Source organism: Pseudopipra pipra, chromosome 16 (genome assembly GCF_036250125.1).
Source record: "Pseudopipra pipra isolate bDixPip1 chromosome 16, bDixPip1.hap1, whole genome shotgun sequence".
NCBI lineage: Eukaryota > Metazoa > Chordata > Aves > Passeriformes > Pipridae > Pseudopipra > Pseudopipra pipra.
The window spans coordinates 6,859,996-6,878,615 of NC_087564.1; the positions used below are offsets into that span (position 1 = coordinate 6,859,996).

The window sequence follows — 18,620 nt, forward strand, 5'->3', positions numbered from 1 at the left end:
TACCCTGAGGCCTTTAAACTCCCCCTGGACCCCCAAAACCTACCCAGGACCCCAAACACATAAAATTTTATATATATTATGTTTGGGGTTTGTTTTCAACATCTAATATCGAACTGAGCTTTGTGGGATACAACGTGAAGCATCAATTCTGTATTACTTTGGCAGAAAAACCCCCGTTTCTCGAGAATGGTCTTTTTTTGTCTGACACTGAGCCAAGTGACCCCAGCCCTTCCCAGGCAGCTGTGGCCACAGCAGCTGGGGCTCTGCACTCACCATTCTTGCGCTCGGTGAGGGGGGGCAGGCACTGGCTGGGCTGCAGCGACAGCTCCCGGAACTCGTGCGCCACGGCCTCGCTGTGCGGGCTGGGGGCCAGCCGGGGAGGGGGCCCCGAGTCCTCCTCGGCATCCACGGGCCCCAGGTGATCCATGCTGGGCAATCCTCTGCGCTCTGGGAAAACAAGGGCACTCTTAATCACGCTGTACTTGAGTAACAAATGTAAATCACACTGGCACGTTTTCGGTTCGGGTTCGGGGTTTGGTCGCTTCCTTCACACGCAAAATTCAACCTTAGAATTACAGGGATGTTATTACTGATTCTCCACAGATACTACGGGTTTGCAAAAACAGAGTTAAGCAATGTATTGACAGGCAACTGAACAGTGGACTGGTTCTGAGGAGCAGGACAGTGTCCCTGCTCACCTGGCACAGCAGTTCCACTGTGGACCCTCAGGATCTCCTGTGCCTGACCCCGTGACACGGCCCCGTTGTCAGCACAACATCCCTTTTTTCAGTAACTTATACCACAGAATGCTGAATTAATATATGATAACATACAAATGGCTTTGAGTACTTTTAAGCACTGCAGGACTTTCCTTTGTACCCAAAATCAACTTCAGTATTAATCCAGGACTTCACACTGCCTCAGGACTATGTTAGAACTAATTGCTCCTCCAGCTCTCCAGCAGGGAAGACTTTTAGGCATGAATGTTTTACAATGAATTTTACTGCACACTAGCTACTTATTGTAGAATACAGAGTGGAATAACCCCCCCAATTTATTATTTCTTTCCTTCCTATCATTAATGTGGTACTTAATCTACAGTGAGGACAGACAGAATATGAATTACTGGTGCAGGCTTTTCATAGCTCACAGAACTGTCAAGTCATTAAAATTTCAATCAATCAATATGGATTTCAGTGAAGTCCATCCCTGGATTTTTGGAAACTGGAACAATATTACCAATTCAAGAAGATTCATAAAAATGTAGAAATATTACCGTTAGACTGTTTGTTAATTTTTAATTCTTTTGCTTAAGAAACACTACTGCTTGCCCATACTCAGCCTTCCATTTCAAACTTCAAGTATGCTGCACAGAAATACCACACATGTTGGGGGGTGTATTCCAAGGTTTTTAAAATGCAGTTTCAATGACCAAACTCAAAATATTTCAACTGTTACGTATTTTAAAAAAATAAAAATGACAAAAAATTATCATGAGCACCAAAGAATGGCCTACACTAGAAAAAGAGGTAGAGGATCCTGTTCTGAAGGTGTCAATTGAAAAATAAGAAATATAAGCAAGTACTGCTTGATATATACACCTCAGCAGAACAATTAGGATGGTTAAATGCATATTTTTCATTATTTTCCCAAGTTACCAATTGGTGCTTTCACATTAAATGAAGACACATTAACTTACTCTTATGCAAGATTTTTTTTCTTTGTTCTTAGCTTTCAGAAGCACAATTCACCCAGCTCTCACTTGATTTCCTGACATTACACTCTCCTCAAACTCCCACTCACTCATACAAATTAAGTACATTATTAACTAAGCAAGTCTCTTCAGAGCAGAATTTAAGAGAAAATTTAGCTGCTTATCTGCTCATATTCACAGCATTTGATCCACAATTTATTAGCTATAAGTTGCCTTGGAGTCAGCTCTCAAAGAGATTAAGCCACATGAGCTGTACTCATGCTTTCAAATCCATGTGAAATCACAGAAACACCTTCTTGTACTGAAGGTTTAACATTCATTATGCTGTACATTAGCCTTGATTAATTATTTTCCCCATGACAGATAACTAAATATCATGCTTTAAATTAAACCAGCTTAACTCTGATCACTTTACAACACACTGCTGGACTAGTTACACATCCACTTCTTATGGTTTGTTTGAGGAATGTAGGTAAATGTGGGTTTATTGTCCAGATTCCCCTCAGAAGAGGGCATGCAATGCAATGGGACTGACTGCAGCACTGCAGCACAATTCAAAACAAGCCTGACTTCCCCCACAAAATGAGCTTCATCTGCAGCTTGAACGTGAGTAAATCAGGCTCAGAGGGACCTTCTGGAGGTCACTGAGTCCATCCCCAGTCCCGTGGAGTCACCCCCTGCTCAGGACCTCATCCTGTCAGGGTCTGAAACCTCCCCAGCGGTGATTTCACCCCCCGGGGAGCCTGGCTGGGAATGCCCTGCCCACCCCTCCCCACAGGACTGCTCTGCTGCTCATGGCACTCTCAGGTCCCAGTCTGCACTGTGCTTTCACACAGTACATGAACTTCATCCTTAGCAAAACTCTAAAGCCAAAGTTCTCCAATGCAGAACTCTAACCCTAATTTCAGAGTTTCTAGTTCACAGTAAAGTCTCAGATATTGCAATTACCCTCTGTTAAAAATCCAGATATTTTCCCAAGTGATCCTTTAAGAGTAGAACAACCCTCCTGCTATGACTGGAACCCTATTGCAACGTTGCTACATAATCTCAGAATGAAAGACGCTCTAGAATTCCCAGAAAGCCTAAATCCCTCAAATTCCTCAGTCAGATCTCAAATCACATTTTGCTCTCATTCTTTTCATTATTGCTGATGAACTGCTACTGTATCAAACTACGGAAATATTTCTGAGCTTAGAACAACAAATTCTCTTGACCTTCCCCTAAAAAAGAAAACACACCTCCACACAACGTTTATAAGGGCTTTTTGTAGCAGGGAAAAAATGTCTATAAAGCAGTATCCTTACAGCTCCTTACTGAATCACTGATCAGAACATCTAAAAAATATTATGATGATACACTGAAGACTTGCAATAATAAAATATAAATAATTAATTTGATGCTTTTCTCTTGGTCGATTAGACTCTAAAGAAGAATTCAGCTCTTCAGCTTTCTGAAGAGAACTCCTAAACTTGGGATCTGTGAAATTCCTAGTTTGTCTTAGGCATAAGGTTTTCCTTATTGATTGACAAAGTAATTGGGAAACTTAAAAACCATTTTGATAAATAACTTTCCAAACAAAGAAACAGACAAAGAAATAGGGAGGAAAGGAGCCGTGTCTCTGTAAACAACATCTTTTTACACTGCTGCACTGCCACACTACTGCTTTTCAGCACGTTCATCTGAACTGCTCAGGAAGATGAGTACAATGGCTTTTTCACCAAGTGGGTGCTACGAGCAGCAGCATTTACTCCACATGAAATGAGTCTCAAGATACGCAGAACATCTCCCATTCTTTTCAATCTTCCAAAGCCATATTCCATTCTGACATTTCCAATGTAACTGATTGGACATCAGCAATTCAAAGACAAAACCCAGTAGTAGAAAACATTAGTCCACCTTGTTTAAAATCAAACCTTGTACAAGAAAGACTTCATCCAGTAACCATGTGCAAAAGTGAGAAATCCCTCTGATTTAGAATGCAATATACCATGATACCATCATATTTTATATTAAAGATAACACTTAGCCTCCTGTTTCTCATTTATTTGAAGCCTCCTCAATCTTGAAGAATTATTTTATATTTGCCATCTGCATTTACAGATGGTAACCATTATCTGTGGAACCCCTGACTTTTAAGCAGACCTATACACAAAGTGTATTTATAACATAACTGAATCTCAACAGTAAAAACACGTACAGGAGAAATACAATGAAAAAAAATCTGTACTATTAAGGTTTCAGCATTCTACTCTGCACAGTCCAAGAAAGCACCTTTTGTACAAGGCTGGTCTGACAGAATTCCACTCCCTTGCTTGAAACTAAGAAATCTAAAGGTTGAGCTGTATGAACCATCATTACATTTGGTATCAAAAACTGCTGGAAAGCACAATACCAACTTACTTGTGGCAACTGAAATAAAAATACTCCACTGTTCCCAAAAGATTTCAGGTGGTTGCTTTTTGGTTTGGGATTTTTTTTTAAACGCAGAATTCAGCGAAACGTTTGAGAGTAGTAAAGTGAAAACTAGAAAAAAATTATTTTCCTACTTAACCTTTAGAATAGATTATCAAAATAGAACCTGCAGCAGCACTGCAAGGAGGGCTGTGGTTCACATTTCTCTGACAAGTACACAGAAACAGTGTTCCAGCCCTGGCAAAGGAGAGCTCTGTACAATGCATGAGCCTTATGTAAGTGTTCTCACAGATTGTAGGTGGTTGCTATCTTCTTAACTGCTGAAGACAAACGCTTCCTTTATTTTTAAACATTTTATCTTCAAAAGACAAAGTATATTTCCTTAGAAAAACCTTATAAGGGAGGGAAACACATACTTCCCTGCTACTTGAGACATTAGAACTGGTATTTTATTCAGCACAAACTGTGAAATCTGGATGACACTGAGGTAGGAAATCAGCTTTTACTTTAGAAATCTACTGGAAAAAAACAGTTCAAGAATCACAGTGCATTGCAACTCTGGCCAAGTCCCATGGCTGACCTTAGCACTGCTCCCTCATTCACACCTGCAAGGGACCTGGGGCACCATGCACAGGGCAGGATTTAACTGAATTACCAGCCACCAGGTTAGACACCAGGCTCCAGAACAGGATTTGCACAATCATGGTGGGAACACAAGCAATCAGTTTCTACATTTATAAAACTCAGTAAAATTTAACTGTAGCTTGCAGTCTGTAATACACCAGAGTCTTCAGAGAATACTAGAATTGCAAAATGTTGAGTGTGGTTTGGTTTTCTTACTTTTTTTTCTTCCAAGTGCCAGAAAACACTAAACACTAATTAAGACACTTCAAAAGTAAGTGGAGATCCAGCAGGTTCCCAACAGCTGCCAAGGAAGGCCATTTGCATTAAACTCTTCAATCTTCCTGTCAATGCCTGGAAAGACCTGGAAATCTGTGCAGTGGGGCTGGAGATCACAATAAGCATTTTGGGACTGCTACAGTTTCCTTCCATGTGAGCAGTGAGCATTAGTAACATGCACCTGAGATAATGTGCCAAGTCACACTGAGACCAACCTGCAATTCCTCTCTCCTAAAGCAGGGCCAGGGCTCTGCACTCAGAGCTCTGCTGGTCCCACCAGAGCACAGACACGCCCTCAGCAAACTTCCCTTCTCATCTCCAAAGGAGCTCAGTGCCCGTGGTCAGACCCCTGGAATGCTCAGTTCCCCCTCTCTTCCCAGGATCAACGCAAGGCGGGCTTGGACATAAACACTCCAAGTCCACGGGAACATTCAGCTCCCTGAACAATCCGGGAACTGGAAGCCTGGAGAGTCACTTCCCAGAGACAGGCCCTGGGGATGAAATACCCACTTCGAGGAGAGGAAAAGGCACAGAGTTTCTAGAGGATGACTCCTCTGGGCACGCTGCCCACCAGCAAGGGGTAACACGAAAATAAAAACAGCTCCCGGGGCTGGCTGCAGGAAATCCATCTCCAGGCAGTTCCTGGAGCAACCCCAAATCCACGTGTCTGCTCCCACGGCAGGAACGCTCCTCAGGCCAGGACACAGGTTCCTGGGACCTCTGGAATGCCCCGTGCTCTGTTGGAGACACACCCTGTATATGCACAATTTCATTGCAGCTGGGCTTACATCCCATCATACAGCTGAGATCTTATTAAATTCCTGCAGCAAAAAGGGTCCTGAGTAACCAAACTGAAAGATAAATAACAGTAATTAAAAAAAAAGCTTTGGCAATACTTACAAAGTATCTAAAACCCATTTACAGGTATTTTTCCAAATCACTGACCTGTCTTTTGCACTGCGTCAAATATTGGTGCTTTTAAAATAGTAAAGATGTAAAATCTAAAAAGTAACCTTTTGCACTTAGCACTACAATTTTAACAATAAACTGGTGCAGAATAGGTTTTTAGTTGTTTTTTCTTTTTCATTTTTTTCAGTAGGTTTCAAATCCACTTTCTGATAGAGCACTTAGAACCACTGAATTTATGACTGAGTACAAAAAATAACAGACATGGAAAGTACTTGCTATTAATAATCATCTAGATTATCAGTAAATTAACTGAATATGTTGTTCTATTTCATTTTTGTCATCTATAATTCCACTGATTGGAGAAAATGTCTCAAATTACGTTTGCCTCAGTTGCATAAACAATGCTTATTTTGTTGAGGTTTCTGCTCTAATTTCATGTATTTCACACTGGATTAAAAGACCAGAAGACAATTTTAATGAAAAAAATCTTGAGAATATTCAACCATTTTAGATTCCCCTTCACACAGTACAAGGCTGTTCCTTTTCCCAGAGTGGAGCCTCAGTAGTGACAGTCTGGTGACACTTCAACTCCTGCACTTGGCTTCTTATCCAGCCTCTCTCATTAGAAGTATTTTGGATACAGTATGGAAACTCTGACACGAAAACTGACATTAAATTATTATATTGAAAGAGAAATTGCAATCCTACAGTTAAAACAGTGTCGAGATATTAATTAATTAAGTTGATCTCTGTGGTAAAATACAAAGCAACAAGGATTTAAATCATACAGCTATTTTTACTGAGGTAATTATACAAAAGTAGAAAAACATGAGAAATATCAGCGCTGACTAACCATGAGTAATCATCTTGGATTATTCATTATGCAAAACTCACTGTTACTAGTAATTTCTTTAAAAAAACAATGTGCAGAAGTATTTGACAGAGCTGAGGTTCTGTCACGCTTCCCATCATAGCAGTGCCTGGAATGCCATCCTCCTTCCAGGAACACACAGTTCACACTGGGCTGGTCAGCACTGCAGAAAAATTTCCCCTTTCACTAAATCACTTATTGAGATTAAATTTTGTAACTGTGTGCTCTGGTTAAATTAATACCACTGAGCAGACACCAGAAGACCTCCAGAAACTCATTTTAACACTTTTGCACATTTTGATGACAATGCTACACTGAGATTCTCTTTGCTAATTCTTTGAAGGAGATCTTTAAGTCTGACTGAAGTCTGAAAAATAAGTAAGCTCCACTTGCAAATGCACATCATAAACTAGGTAATGTATAGCAAATGACTTGTATGTGGACAGGGGCAGGGGATGAGTCAGGAGAACCCTTGGTGATCCATTCTCTCCCGTGCTACCTGCAGGCAAAAAACCCAACACAGGCCGGGCCCTGGTGCTGAGCCGGGCCCTGCTGAGAGCTCATTAATTAGCAGCACAGAGGGGGGCTGTGTGAACAAAGGCAGCCTCCCACAGCTCCCCTGAGCCTGGGCAAACTGCAGCCTGCCCTGGGTCTGCAGGGCCAGCCAGATGATTTCTCTGTCCTTCTCTCACACTGCTGCCTTCTCCAACCAATCCCTGCAAACAGCAGGGGGGCAAATCTGGGCTTCACATAACCCTGCACTGGAAAGGATCAGCCTCTGAGCAGTGTTGGGAAACGTAGTGTTTAAATACCTTAAGGTCCATGAAAATGTTGTAAGGAGGTGTAAATATTACAATTATCTTCTGTGCTCACACTTCACGGGCTTTAAAATGATAATTAATAATAGAATTTATCCAAGATGCTAAACTACTTACAGATATTTTAAGTAAATATCTGTAAGTAAATATCTTGAAGCCAAGGTTCAATATGCACAATATTCATCACTAAAACAAAATCACTACCTTCAGGTGAAACAAATGTTTAAATTGTTTACTGATTACATAAAACTTTTCAAACATATCTTCTTTTAAGAAAGTTATGAAACTAACTCTGCAACTCAACAACTTTTTACTTTTAATCACCTTTTGAGCAGGCACAATTTGATTTCATCCCATCTTTTCTGTGGATATTCTTGATCAGCAGTGCTCATATTATGGCAGTGTAAATCATTCAGGTGGATTAACTGGATCAAACAAACACAAAGCTGCTATAGCACACATCCTCACCAGTTCTATTGAAATAAACAGCTTCATAAAAAATACTTTAAACTAGAAAGGTAAAACAAAGTAGTACCTTGTTTAGATGTTGCACACACAGTGCATGGAAATATGTCATTTGCAAATGGTCAGAAAAATCTAAATGTGACATTCCTATTTTTCAGTCTATGAAGATGATGTTGATTGTAAATATTTTACATTTGCTTTAATATTCTACTTTAAAATGCCTATATTAACACTGGCAGCAAATTAATTTGGAGTCAGCTTAGAAAGCAACACAAGGTCAGTTTTATAATACCTAAATTTAGCAAGACAAAGAAACAAAGAAACCAACCAAACAAAAAAGAAACCATGTGCATTACTGGGGTGCAAACAAATGATGCTTCCAGTTTCTCATCCTCATAAGTCTCTGCACATTTAAATTAGAATATTTTTTACAATAAAACAAATAAAACCTAGTGACATATGATTTCAGAAGCAACTTACTCAAATTCCAATTAACAAAAATTCCTAAGTCCTTAATATCAGCTTTAATGTGAAGCACTTAGCAGCAGTGTTCAAATAATTGCAAGATCAACTCAGATTAACCTGCCAAAAAGCAAGTTCAGTTCTTCTGCTCTATGACAGAACTTTGTGGAAGGAATTAGTAAGATCCCATGTGCTCCATGATTTTCTGTGGCCAGCAAACATAAAGTGTAGCCAGCAGAATCTATTTATGTGATTGAAGTTGACAACATATGAAAAAATCTAAACCCAAGTGTTCATTTTGGTATTATAAAAGCACTTGATAGCTCAAGTCTGGAGTAAGGGTCAAATATTTATATGAACACATCATAGGATTGCTACACATTTTAGTGTCATGTCCTACAAGTGGGCATTTATTGAAAAAAAGGGAAGAGAGCCTACACAGAGCTTTTTACAAGTTCAGGCAATAATTAATAACTTTTATCAATAAACTGGATCATAGCCTTTCACAAATCCTGTATGTGTTCAGAGTCCTTTGATAACTAAAATACTGACCTATCTTAAAAATGAATGTTGGTAAAGTTGTTAAGGCATTTCAGGAAAGGCTGGACGACTCCATGATTTCATTTGTTGGCTACTGCGAGATGTTCCCATTTATGACTAAGCTGCAGGTGCTATTCTGTTTATTTGACTGCCTGTAAACCAAGCCCTTGAACTGAACAAAGCAAGGAAAGCACAAGGACTGAAGTCAAGGAGGAAGGAAGTGCAGGACTGCTTCCCGCTGACCGTGCTGCCCTCTGCTCCTGCCACAGATGGGACAGAGCCTGGCACAACCACATCTGTTAACTGGAACTTCTGGAAAAATAGATACTTTGCTTCTTTTTATTTCTGTACACTGTTACAGAGACTAGCAAAGCCTTATTATTATAATATTTGCTGTTCTCTTAAAAAACACAACCAACTTCTATTGGACAGAATTCAACATACTATTCACATTCAACAATAAACTAAATACTAATTAAACATGAATTCAAAATAAGGTAGGCATAATTAGAGATTACTAGCAACTTCCATTTAGAGGGTCTCAAAAAGATCAAAATGATTATATCTGACCTGAAATTCAGTGCACTCATGCAGGTGGTTCCCAGTTAAGCAGGCCCTACTCAGAGCCTTAGAGCAATTTAGAAAACCCTCTTTCACAGACCTTTTGCTGCATATTGACTTGCACCAACACATCTACTTTCAGATATTAACAATGCAAACAATAACTTGAATTAGCTCCCATGGAAACCAGTCAACTTGTTCCTCTTAACTTCTGAAAGCAAAACTTTTAAAATTTAACCCACTAATGGACAAAAGAAAAATTTAGAAGGTGACAGATTAATGTTTAATTAAAAAAAAAAAACAAACAACCTGCTGTACATCCTAGAGCAGAGCTATTTACCGTGCAGTCTTTACTTGATTTACACTATAAGTGCTTAGAGTTCTACAATATTCTTTTGTTCCCTATTTCCAATCATGTACCCACCACGTAAAATCATGGCAGAGCTTTGTGACACGTATTTGTCTCAAACAACTGGTTTTACTTCAAAGTTATTAGAAGTATTTAATCTTCTCATCCATTCTATTTCCTTTAACTAGAAAGAAAAGAGAGGCCTGGTCCAAAACCAGTGTCTGCTTTACAAGTCCATGGGACTGGCTCTTCAACACTTCACTTGACATTTTGAATAGCAACAAAAGCACAATTAAGGGTTAATTAAAGGTGGTGGGGTAAGTACTGAGATGATTTTTTATAGTGCTGCTGTCCTGCTTAGACAAAACCACTGGGTGAGCTACAACCCTGGATTCTGAAGGCTCTGCTGGCATTCCCAAAGGTACCTCACAGCTCCCCCCTGAAATAGTGCACTCCTCACATGTGCTGTGGTACCACTGCTCAGCTCCCTTAACTAAACACGGGCAGTGACACCACGTTTTGGCAATCCCATAATACCACTCTGGGCTCTTGCCAGCTCTTGTAACACACATAAATTATTCTCCACTGATGTGTCATTATTCTACGGTCAGAGTGAGGTCCAGCCTTCCAGCAAAAGCTGCCTCTGCAACTGGGCACAGATGTGTAATTGCTTGGCTTAAAAGCATTCCTTTCTATTACAAACTCTAAAGAGCACGGGAGGAGCACAGTTGTTTCATCACTTCTGTATCAGCTGTTCCTCAGATTCATGGCTCCAGGGGGATGACCCCCTCCCTCCAAGTTACACCTCCTGGTAAAGCAGGGAGAAGGAAAAGTTTTCCCACTTTCCCGGAGGGAGAACAGTGTCACGCTGCACTGCTCACCTGCTTACAGCCCACTTTGCATTGTCACCTGATTTTTGATACAACAGTGACAAAAGATCCCAATGTGAATGCAATTACATCAGCTGTAATAGATTTACATCTTGCAGGATCTTCCCCAGAATTGAAGTGTTTTGGGTTTGGTTTTTTTAATAGAAACACCAAAGCTGCATACTGAAAGAATGCTGAATTCCATGCATTTAAGCACAGACTTTCAGGAAGAAAAATTCCTCAGCAAACCACAAAATATCAACCCCAAGATTCCTAAATATTGGAAATTAAGCATGAAGATACACCACATACATGGTATTATGGCTGTAACACAAAAATAAATAAATTGGTTAAAGATGAAATTACTCTTTACTAAACAAAAGCCAAACTTTAACTTCTCAAATCAAGCACATTTCTTCTGACAAGGACATTAATACTCCCTGTGAACAGGGTAAGAGCACAGGAAGGAATATCACTTATTATTTTTATAAATACAGATCCAAGAGTATAAGTGATGTAGTTTAATCTCCAGATCAACACCCATATTCTAAAATAACCAGAAAAATGATGTTATTAGTATGCTGCCTGAAAACTCTGATGTTCTAAACAGTTTAATGCTATAATCCCCAGTCCATGCCCTTGCTGCTTTAAGAACCAATTTCTCACGATCTCCAAAGCTAAAATGAACTGGAATTCCATTTTCCATACTGAAATTAGCTAAAGACTAACAGGGCAGAAACTCTGGGTCAGGAGAGTTTATGTTGCCTAAGGGCACTTTCAAAGAAGTCTTATCTGTTAAACTATTGTGTTCCAATATTTCATTCCTTACAAAGCTGTTTGTTTAAAAATAAATAAATAAGAAATAGAACATTGTTTACAGTAGATTTCAGCACAAATTGCTACACTTAGCAGCTGTAACACTGCATTTCTGCATTTCTTGGGATCTTTCTTGTAATACAAATTGAAGTAAAAAAAAGCCAGTAAACCTTCCCCTTAAAAAACAATCATCATTCTCATTTTCCTCAGTTATAAAGGAGATGGAAAAGTCCTCTGTTTATGCAGAAATGGCAGTAACCAAGAATAAGCTGATCAAGGAAGAAACATAATGGCCCTTAGAAATACTTAAAATCTCAAGAACCACTTAACAGAAATTTATTAAACAGAGAAAAAGGCCTCATGTATTAAAAGATATAAATGTCATAAGTGTAGACTTAAAAATGAGAAAACCTGACTGCAACACCTTCATTCATTCCACCAATTATTTCCAAATATCATATTAATTTAGGAAAATAATGTTCATAAATGTATGATTAAAATAATAACACAACACCACCAGAGCATCTACTCCAAGGGTTTAGCAAAGCTAAATCAGTTACTGGCAAATTAGGTCCAGTGGCACAGAGATTAAATACAGGGTTCTGTCAGAACAACCAAGTGGCTGAATAATTCTCTCCCCTCAGCTGAAAATGTTCTTCAGTCATGGAGTAAACTTCATGAGCTTCAGAATGCAAAAAAAATCTTTAAAACACATAATATGTCCTCCTCTATCTCTCCACAGTTCTCTAATGAAAAAGCTCTTACTGACCATTTCTTCTCCTGAACACATCACAACTAGAGTAGCAGTCAATTTATGAACTCATTAGCCTAAAAACACTTGGAGCCATAATTTCTCTCCTACATAACACTTTTATCTGTATAGCAGACATTTCTGGTCTTCAGCAGCATAACAGAAAATATCTTGCTTTAGCATGTCTTCTGATCTGTAGCATTTCCATCATTTAACAGTTATCCAATGTCATTTATTAGGGTATGTTTCAAAACACTTTGGTTTGATCTATTTACTAACACTAAAACACACAGTGTTTTTAATCATGAATAAATCAGTAAAAACAGGCTGGAAAACCTAAGCAATCCCACTCTTTCCTCAAAGATACATTTTTGAGCAGCACTCAAAATATAAAAAAAAAAAATACTACAAAGCTTGGTTAGAAACTCTGTTGGAAAATACTGATTTCTCATGAAAACAAGATATTCCTTAAATATAATCTGGTCAGATATAAATACTACAGCCCAGGTTTCTTTTGCTCTTGCCTTTTTTTCATAATTCCTTTTCTAGATCAGATCATAGTTCCTTTCTTCCCCAGACCACTTTAGTACCATTCCTGATTCCTCTCCCTGAATTCTCAATTTGTTTCTATCCTCCATGTATCACTAAATCACCTCTCAACTCAGCTTCCACTTTCCCCATCACAAATGCTCTGTATACCATCCTTCCTTGATAACCTGTTCCTCTCCTGACCATGTTCCTCAGCCAGCCAGGAGAAGGCTTGGATTAGGCTTTCAAAAGTCTGGCTACAGATGCCAAGAAGCCCCAGGCAGCTGAGAGATGCTTATGGAACTGTATCTTTTGGAATACCTTCTGGCTCCACCTGCCCCAGATATTTGAGAAACAGCAGAATTTCGCCCCGTGTGTGTGTCCAGGAGTCTCCCTGTGCTTAGTCTGCATGAAAGGGCAGCACCTTCCCGTGATTTATCCACACTCCATGTCTGATGGCTGGCTGGGCTCCACATTCCCCCCCTGCTCCTGCTCAGGGCATTCTCAAAGCAGAGAAAGACGAACTGTGGGCTGGAATAGGTTGAAACCATCTGCATTTCACCCTTTCCCAGAGATTCCACCTTTCTGTTTTCCCAATTCCCAGCTTTTAAAATCAGGCACATTGTACAGGACCTGGTGAAAGAGCCATCAAATGGTTCAACTGGCAGAACAGAGGAAGGGTGGAACATCTGGCAGAGGAGGGAGGATCTCATTCCAAAAATCACAAATTACACTGTTATTCACAGAAGCAAAGAAAGTTGGTTGAAACCATCTACAGCTGTAGAGTGAATTATTTAAGGCTTGATTCACATTGGAAGATTTATAATCCCCATAAAGATGGTTTATATTTTGCAAACACTGACAGTGTTTGCTCAGTACTTCGTATGCAAGTGCTGCTGTATTATTTGACAATAACGTAAAGAAACATTACTGTAAATAACCCATACAAATTCAGAAATAATAAAGACTGCAACATAAAGCAGCAACTTCTCTTGAATTAAATATTTACTAGAAATACAGTCAGTGAGCTCTACCCTCATAAACTGTGAACTGAAATCAGACACTGCAAATGAAATTAGTGTTGAATACATTAAGGAGAAAATGGTGAGGTTTTGTCTTTTCTGGAGCTTCACACACAGTTGTGAAGTTGTGTTGTAACAGCTCTCAGTACTTACCTAAAACACACGAGCCAAACTACAGAAACATTGGAAAAAAATTACTGATCTGAATAACAGCAAATCTGACACATCAGTACTAAATGGTGTCAAGAGCTGATTAAAAAAAGGATTTTTTTAAACTATTTCCTAATTCACACAGGTTACAAGGCTTTAACAAAAACCTTATAAACACACTAAGGATATTTATACAGAGTATGGCTGTACAAAGAGTACAAGTTACATACTGGAAATCATTAGCAAAACACTGAGGCATTTCTTCTTGGGTACCTGTCTTGAGCTGTACTTTCCATAGAAAAATACGTTTAAAATGATATTTTTTAAAGAGAATATCCTAAAAAATAACATCCCAAGTGACATATCATAATGAAAAACCACACTCAAAAATAGTTCAGAGAGATTTATTACTCCACTCAAAACCTCCTAAAATACTGCAGAAATGGTGCAGTTCAGACCAACCATAATGCACATAAAGACAGTGATACCATAATTCCCTCTGAACACCCCCGTGTAAGGGATTACTCACACACAGAATTGCATCTGTAGCACTGTGGGGTGAGGAGACCCCACCACAGACACAGTTACACACCCATTTCCCTGCTTATGTTACATCCCAACTCTTCCTTTCCTAAAGCTTTGCTGACATGTGGCTCTAAATCCTGAAGAGCTTTAAGCACGTGTTCAACTTTGTGCACCCCATTTAGTCTCAGAAACACATGCTTAAAGCTTTGCTGGATTGCAACTTTATCAAGCAACACATCTTCATTTTTAAAATTAGTCAGAATGCCAGTAGCTGGAATTCTACCTCTCTTCTATTTATTTTTTCTATAGGAAATACTGAAAAAGTTGCCACTCACAAGATATAAGAAACATTTATGGGTATTAACTGGACTTGACTGGAATACACTAACAACTTCAACTCATTTTAATGAGTTTCTCTGCTGAATTTTTATGAACTACCTCTTTTACATTTAGAGTAAAGAATGACTGGCACACTAATTTTAATGTCTCTAGAATTTTTATTCACATTTTTAGCAACTGTTCCCCAGCCTTCCAGCAGGCTTCTAGTATTAGAAACAAAATGTGGGAATAAAAACACATGTGTGTGTGTATATATATATATATAGGTATATAAACTAGGGCTAATCATCTCACAAATTCAGTCTTAGAAGGGTAGAAAAGCAGCGCGTTTTCTTTCTGTCTTTTAGTGTTTTGTTCATTGGTGTTTCACTAGTTGGTGTGAAGATCAAAAATCAGTTTAACTGTGACTTCTCTCTCACTCTGTTGCTCTTGGCATCCTGCCCAGCTTGAAGCCCGTCTTCAAACATTTAATTAATGGCTTTAGCCAAGTACCCAAATATGAAATCTTAAAATACTGTCTACTGAGTCAACAATCACAGAGACCCAGTTTATTGCACAAGTGCAAAACTGTTACATTAACATCTGGATTTAATAACAGGAATGTGAATACTTTAATAAATTCTGTAACGTGCATTTGCTTTGGAGTTTCAGGATATGGAAGATTTTTGTGGCTGTGGCTTCGACAGAGCCTCAACAACCACAAGGAGCAGTTCTACAGAAGCCATCAATCTTCACCACAGAAGGAGAGTTTGGAAATGTTGTATGCCATAACTAATACAATGCAATTTTGGCTCTTGAACTTCAGGTGCTAAAAAGGCTTAAACAAGGCCAGGAATACGGGTTCCCTGTCCACAGTGCAGCATGGAATAGTTTCATTTCAAGAAGCAATCATGAAACATTCATGGCTGTCAAGTGCAAATAGGCCTAATTTCAGTTGTTGATCTCTTTTTTTGGGCACTCTGCTAGGAGAGCAGCAGATACACTCCCAGTCAGAAACTGGGTTAGTAAATCTACAACAAGGGTTGTAGATTTACTACCCAGCACACCAAGTGAACTGGTTTGCCAAGTCTAACCAACCTGCTCTGCTCTGTGCAGCCCCAACACAACCCTCCACACACCTTGCCTTCAGGTTAAAGGAAGCTCCCCTCTCTGCAAGTGTATCCAGTTGCTCTTTTCTTGCCTAACACCACATTTTTCGGGTTTGTTGGAATACATCAATGCTCCAGATACAAAACTGGGTATACACAGAAGGTGGTTTGTATGTCTTGCTGTCCTTCCAGTCTCTGGAGCAGTTCTTAGCCATCAAAGTCATGTGCAGTGTCTGTCTTCTTCTGCAGAGGTGGAACCAATGCTCTGGTCCATCTAAGGGGGCCTCAGTAGAAATTATCAAGATTTTAAGCTTGGTGGTCTGTCTCAGTTACTCTGAAAATCAGGCAACCCCTCTCATCCCCCCAACAAAGCCCTTTTTCCCCATGCAAGAGGAGGAGCAGGATCAGAATTGTCACCGTTTGGGGACCAGCAGAACACAGAGGCACACAGTTCCAAAACTGAGAATGTTTTAGCTGAAACAACCTAAATTCCTTGTTTTACTGAGCTGCTTGATTTCCCTCCCTAACACCTCCTGAGACAGCACTATCAGCAGCCATTAAACTCCTTGGTTACTCCCTCTGAAACAGAAGCTTCCTCATCTCTACCAGGACTGATTTAACCAAAGGACACTGGGTCTGGTGGCCCTTTGCAAGTGCTGGGCTGGGATGAGCCTGAATCACTGCAGAAAAACAGTTAAAAACAAACAAAATGCTCCATAGGCCAAAGTTTTACCTACCAATAGCAAAACTATTCACATCTGGAAAAAGTCTAATATAATCTCTGAAGGCTTGCAAGCATGACAGTCCTTTAAAAAGAGAAAATATTGTTCAATCAGCATACAAATATTTAATTCAAAATTCTAAGAGGTAATTAAAAATGACTTGTATCAAATGCCAAAGCATATAATCACAGAAACTTGCTCTTAGTTCATGTAACACAGGTACTACATATCTCCAAATTTCTGTTTGTATAGGAACATATCTCTTGGAAAACCTGCCATTTTAACAGGATTATAAAAGCAGCACAATTTAAAGGGATACACTTCTCACTAAAAAAATAGCTTTATTTACAAAATGGATTTAGAAAGTTTTAATTACTTTAAGCTACAGCACTTACCTTGTATCTCTTGCTCCCCTCTAAAGTGTCCGTTTCAGCACATTTCTGGTCAGTTGGAAAGTAAAGAAGAAAAACAGAAGTCACAAAAATGTCACAAGGATTCATTATTTTCAAAGTTACATATTCTAGTCCATTTAAGAAATTAAAGCCCTAAGAATATTAATTCCCCTTTCTCAGTTTTTGCAGGTTTGTGATGATAAAGTATGTTACTAGGCTAAACTCCTGAGAGTAAACTGATTCTAATGTGCTCTAAGCAAATCTTTTAGCACCTTTTCTGTTACTACTCAAATTCTAAGACCTTATTTGTCCTTCCAGTTACCTCTGGCAAGAATAACAGTGGTAAACCCCTCTTCTTTTAACTCGACTACAACATATGAGATCAGTTCCAGCTCCTTTAAGTCCATCTTGCATAATTTCTTACAGCTGGAATGTCTTCACACTTGGAAGTTTAAGTGCCAGTTATATCTAAGCACTATAACTTCATTTAATAACAGAAATATATTCTAGTTTTCTACAGATTCCAATGCAATGGACCCTTTATAAAGAAAAAGAAACTGCTCACACAACATTCTGTCTTTTTGCTGTGACAACTCAAACATATTTGTTCCTTCAGCTACATTTAATTTATTAGTACATTTTAGAGTATGTGTGTACAAATATACATATACAGACACATATGATGATGTCAACAGAAACCTAATGCATATTAAATTTAGAAAAGTTCAAGAAGCCAGTTATTTTTAAGGCTGGAATTTATCACATGCTGTTTCATATAACATTAATGAGGTTTTCCTGTTTTGGGTTTGAAGCCAAAGGTATCAGCCTTAAAACATCCCATGCATTGCCCAGCCACACAATGTTCCATTTGTTCCCAGGGGTGAATCCTACAGATTGGCTTTTTCTTCTTTTAATGGATTCCATGCCCAAAGGCTGAAGCTGATGTTGTGGTTTCCTCACGTATCAGTGACAGAGGTTAAAAACTAAACATATAAAAAACCAAACTAAACCACTCACAAGGAAGAGGTTATAAGAGGGAAATGGCAAAAAGGCAAAAATGGCAAAAAGGCCTAAAAAAAAAAAGACACGGCCAATGAAAAAATATATTCCTTCTTCCTTCCAATATTTATTTCATCAGTAATCCTGACATTGTTTAAATAACTGTAAACCACAACCAAGCACATTCCCTACCCGATATCATATTAATCCATCATTTCACCAATTATCTAATTTGATTGCTTGACTAACAAGCCAAGGCTCCAATTTACTAAGCATTTTATGCATATAAATACTAAATTTGTCTGAATATCCATGTATTAACCTCCACTTTTGAAGCTTTTTTATACTGACTCATTCAACAGAATCCCACAAATAAAAAAGATAAATATTAAGGTGATTTTCGTGTTGTTGGATGACT

At 38.9% G+C, this 18,620-nt stretch overlaps 1 protein-coding gene across 3 annotated transcripts in view; it reads right to left on the reverse strand.

Annotated features, from left to right (window-relative positions):
* The window catches only part of MRTFB (myocardin related transcription factor B), a 70,818-nt gene that overhangs the window by 50,507 nt on the left and 1,691 nt on the right, over window positions 1-18,620 (reverse strand). For 2 of the 3 annotated variants that reach the window (XM_064672819.1, XM_064672816.1), the window contains exons 2-3: window positions 17,207-17,251; window positions 274-447 (exon numbers count right to left, since the gene is read on the reverse strand). In XM_064672819.1, coding sequence (XP_064528889.1) covers window positions 274-427 — 154 coding nt within the window. In that variant the 5' untranslated portion in view covers window positions 428-447; window positions 17,207-17,251. Of the gene's footprint in view, window positions 1-273; window positions 448-16,826; window positions 16,896-17,206; window positions 17,252-18,620 lie in introns of all 3 variants that reach the window. The other variant, XM_064672817.1, reaches the window with a different exon arrangement.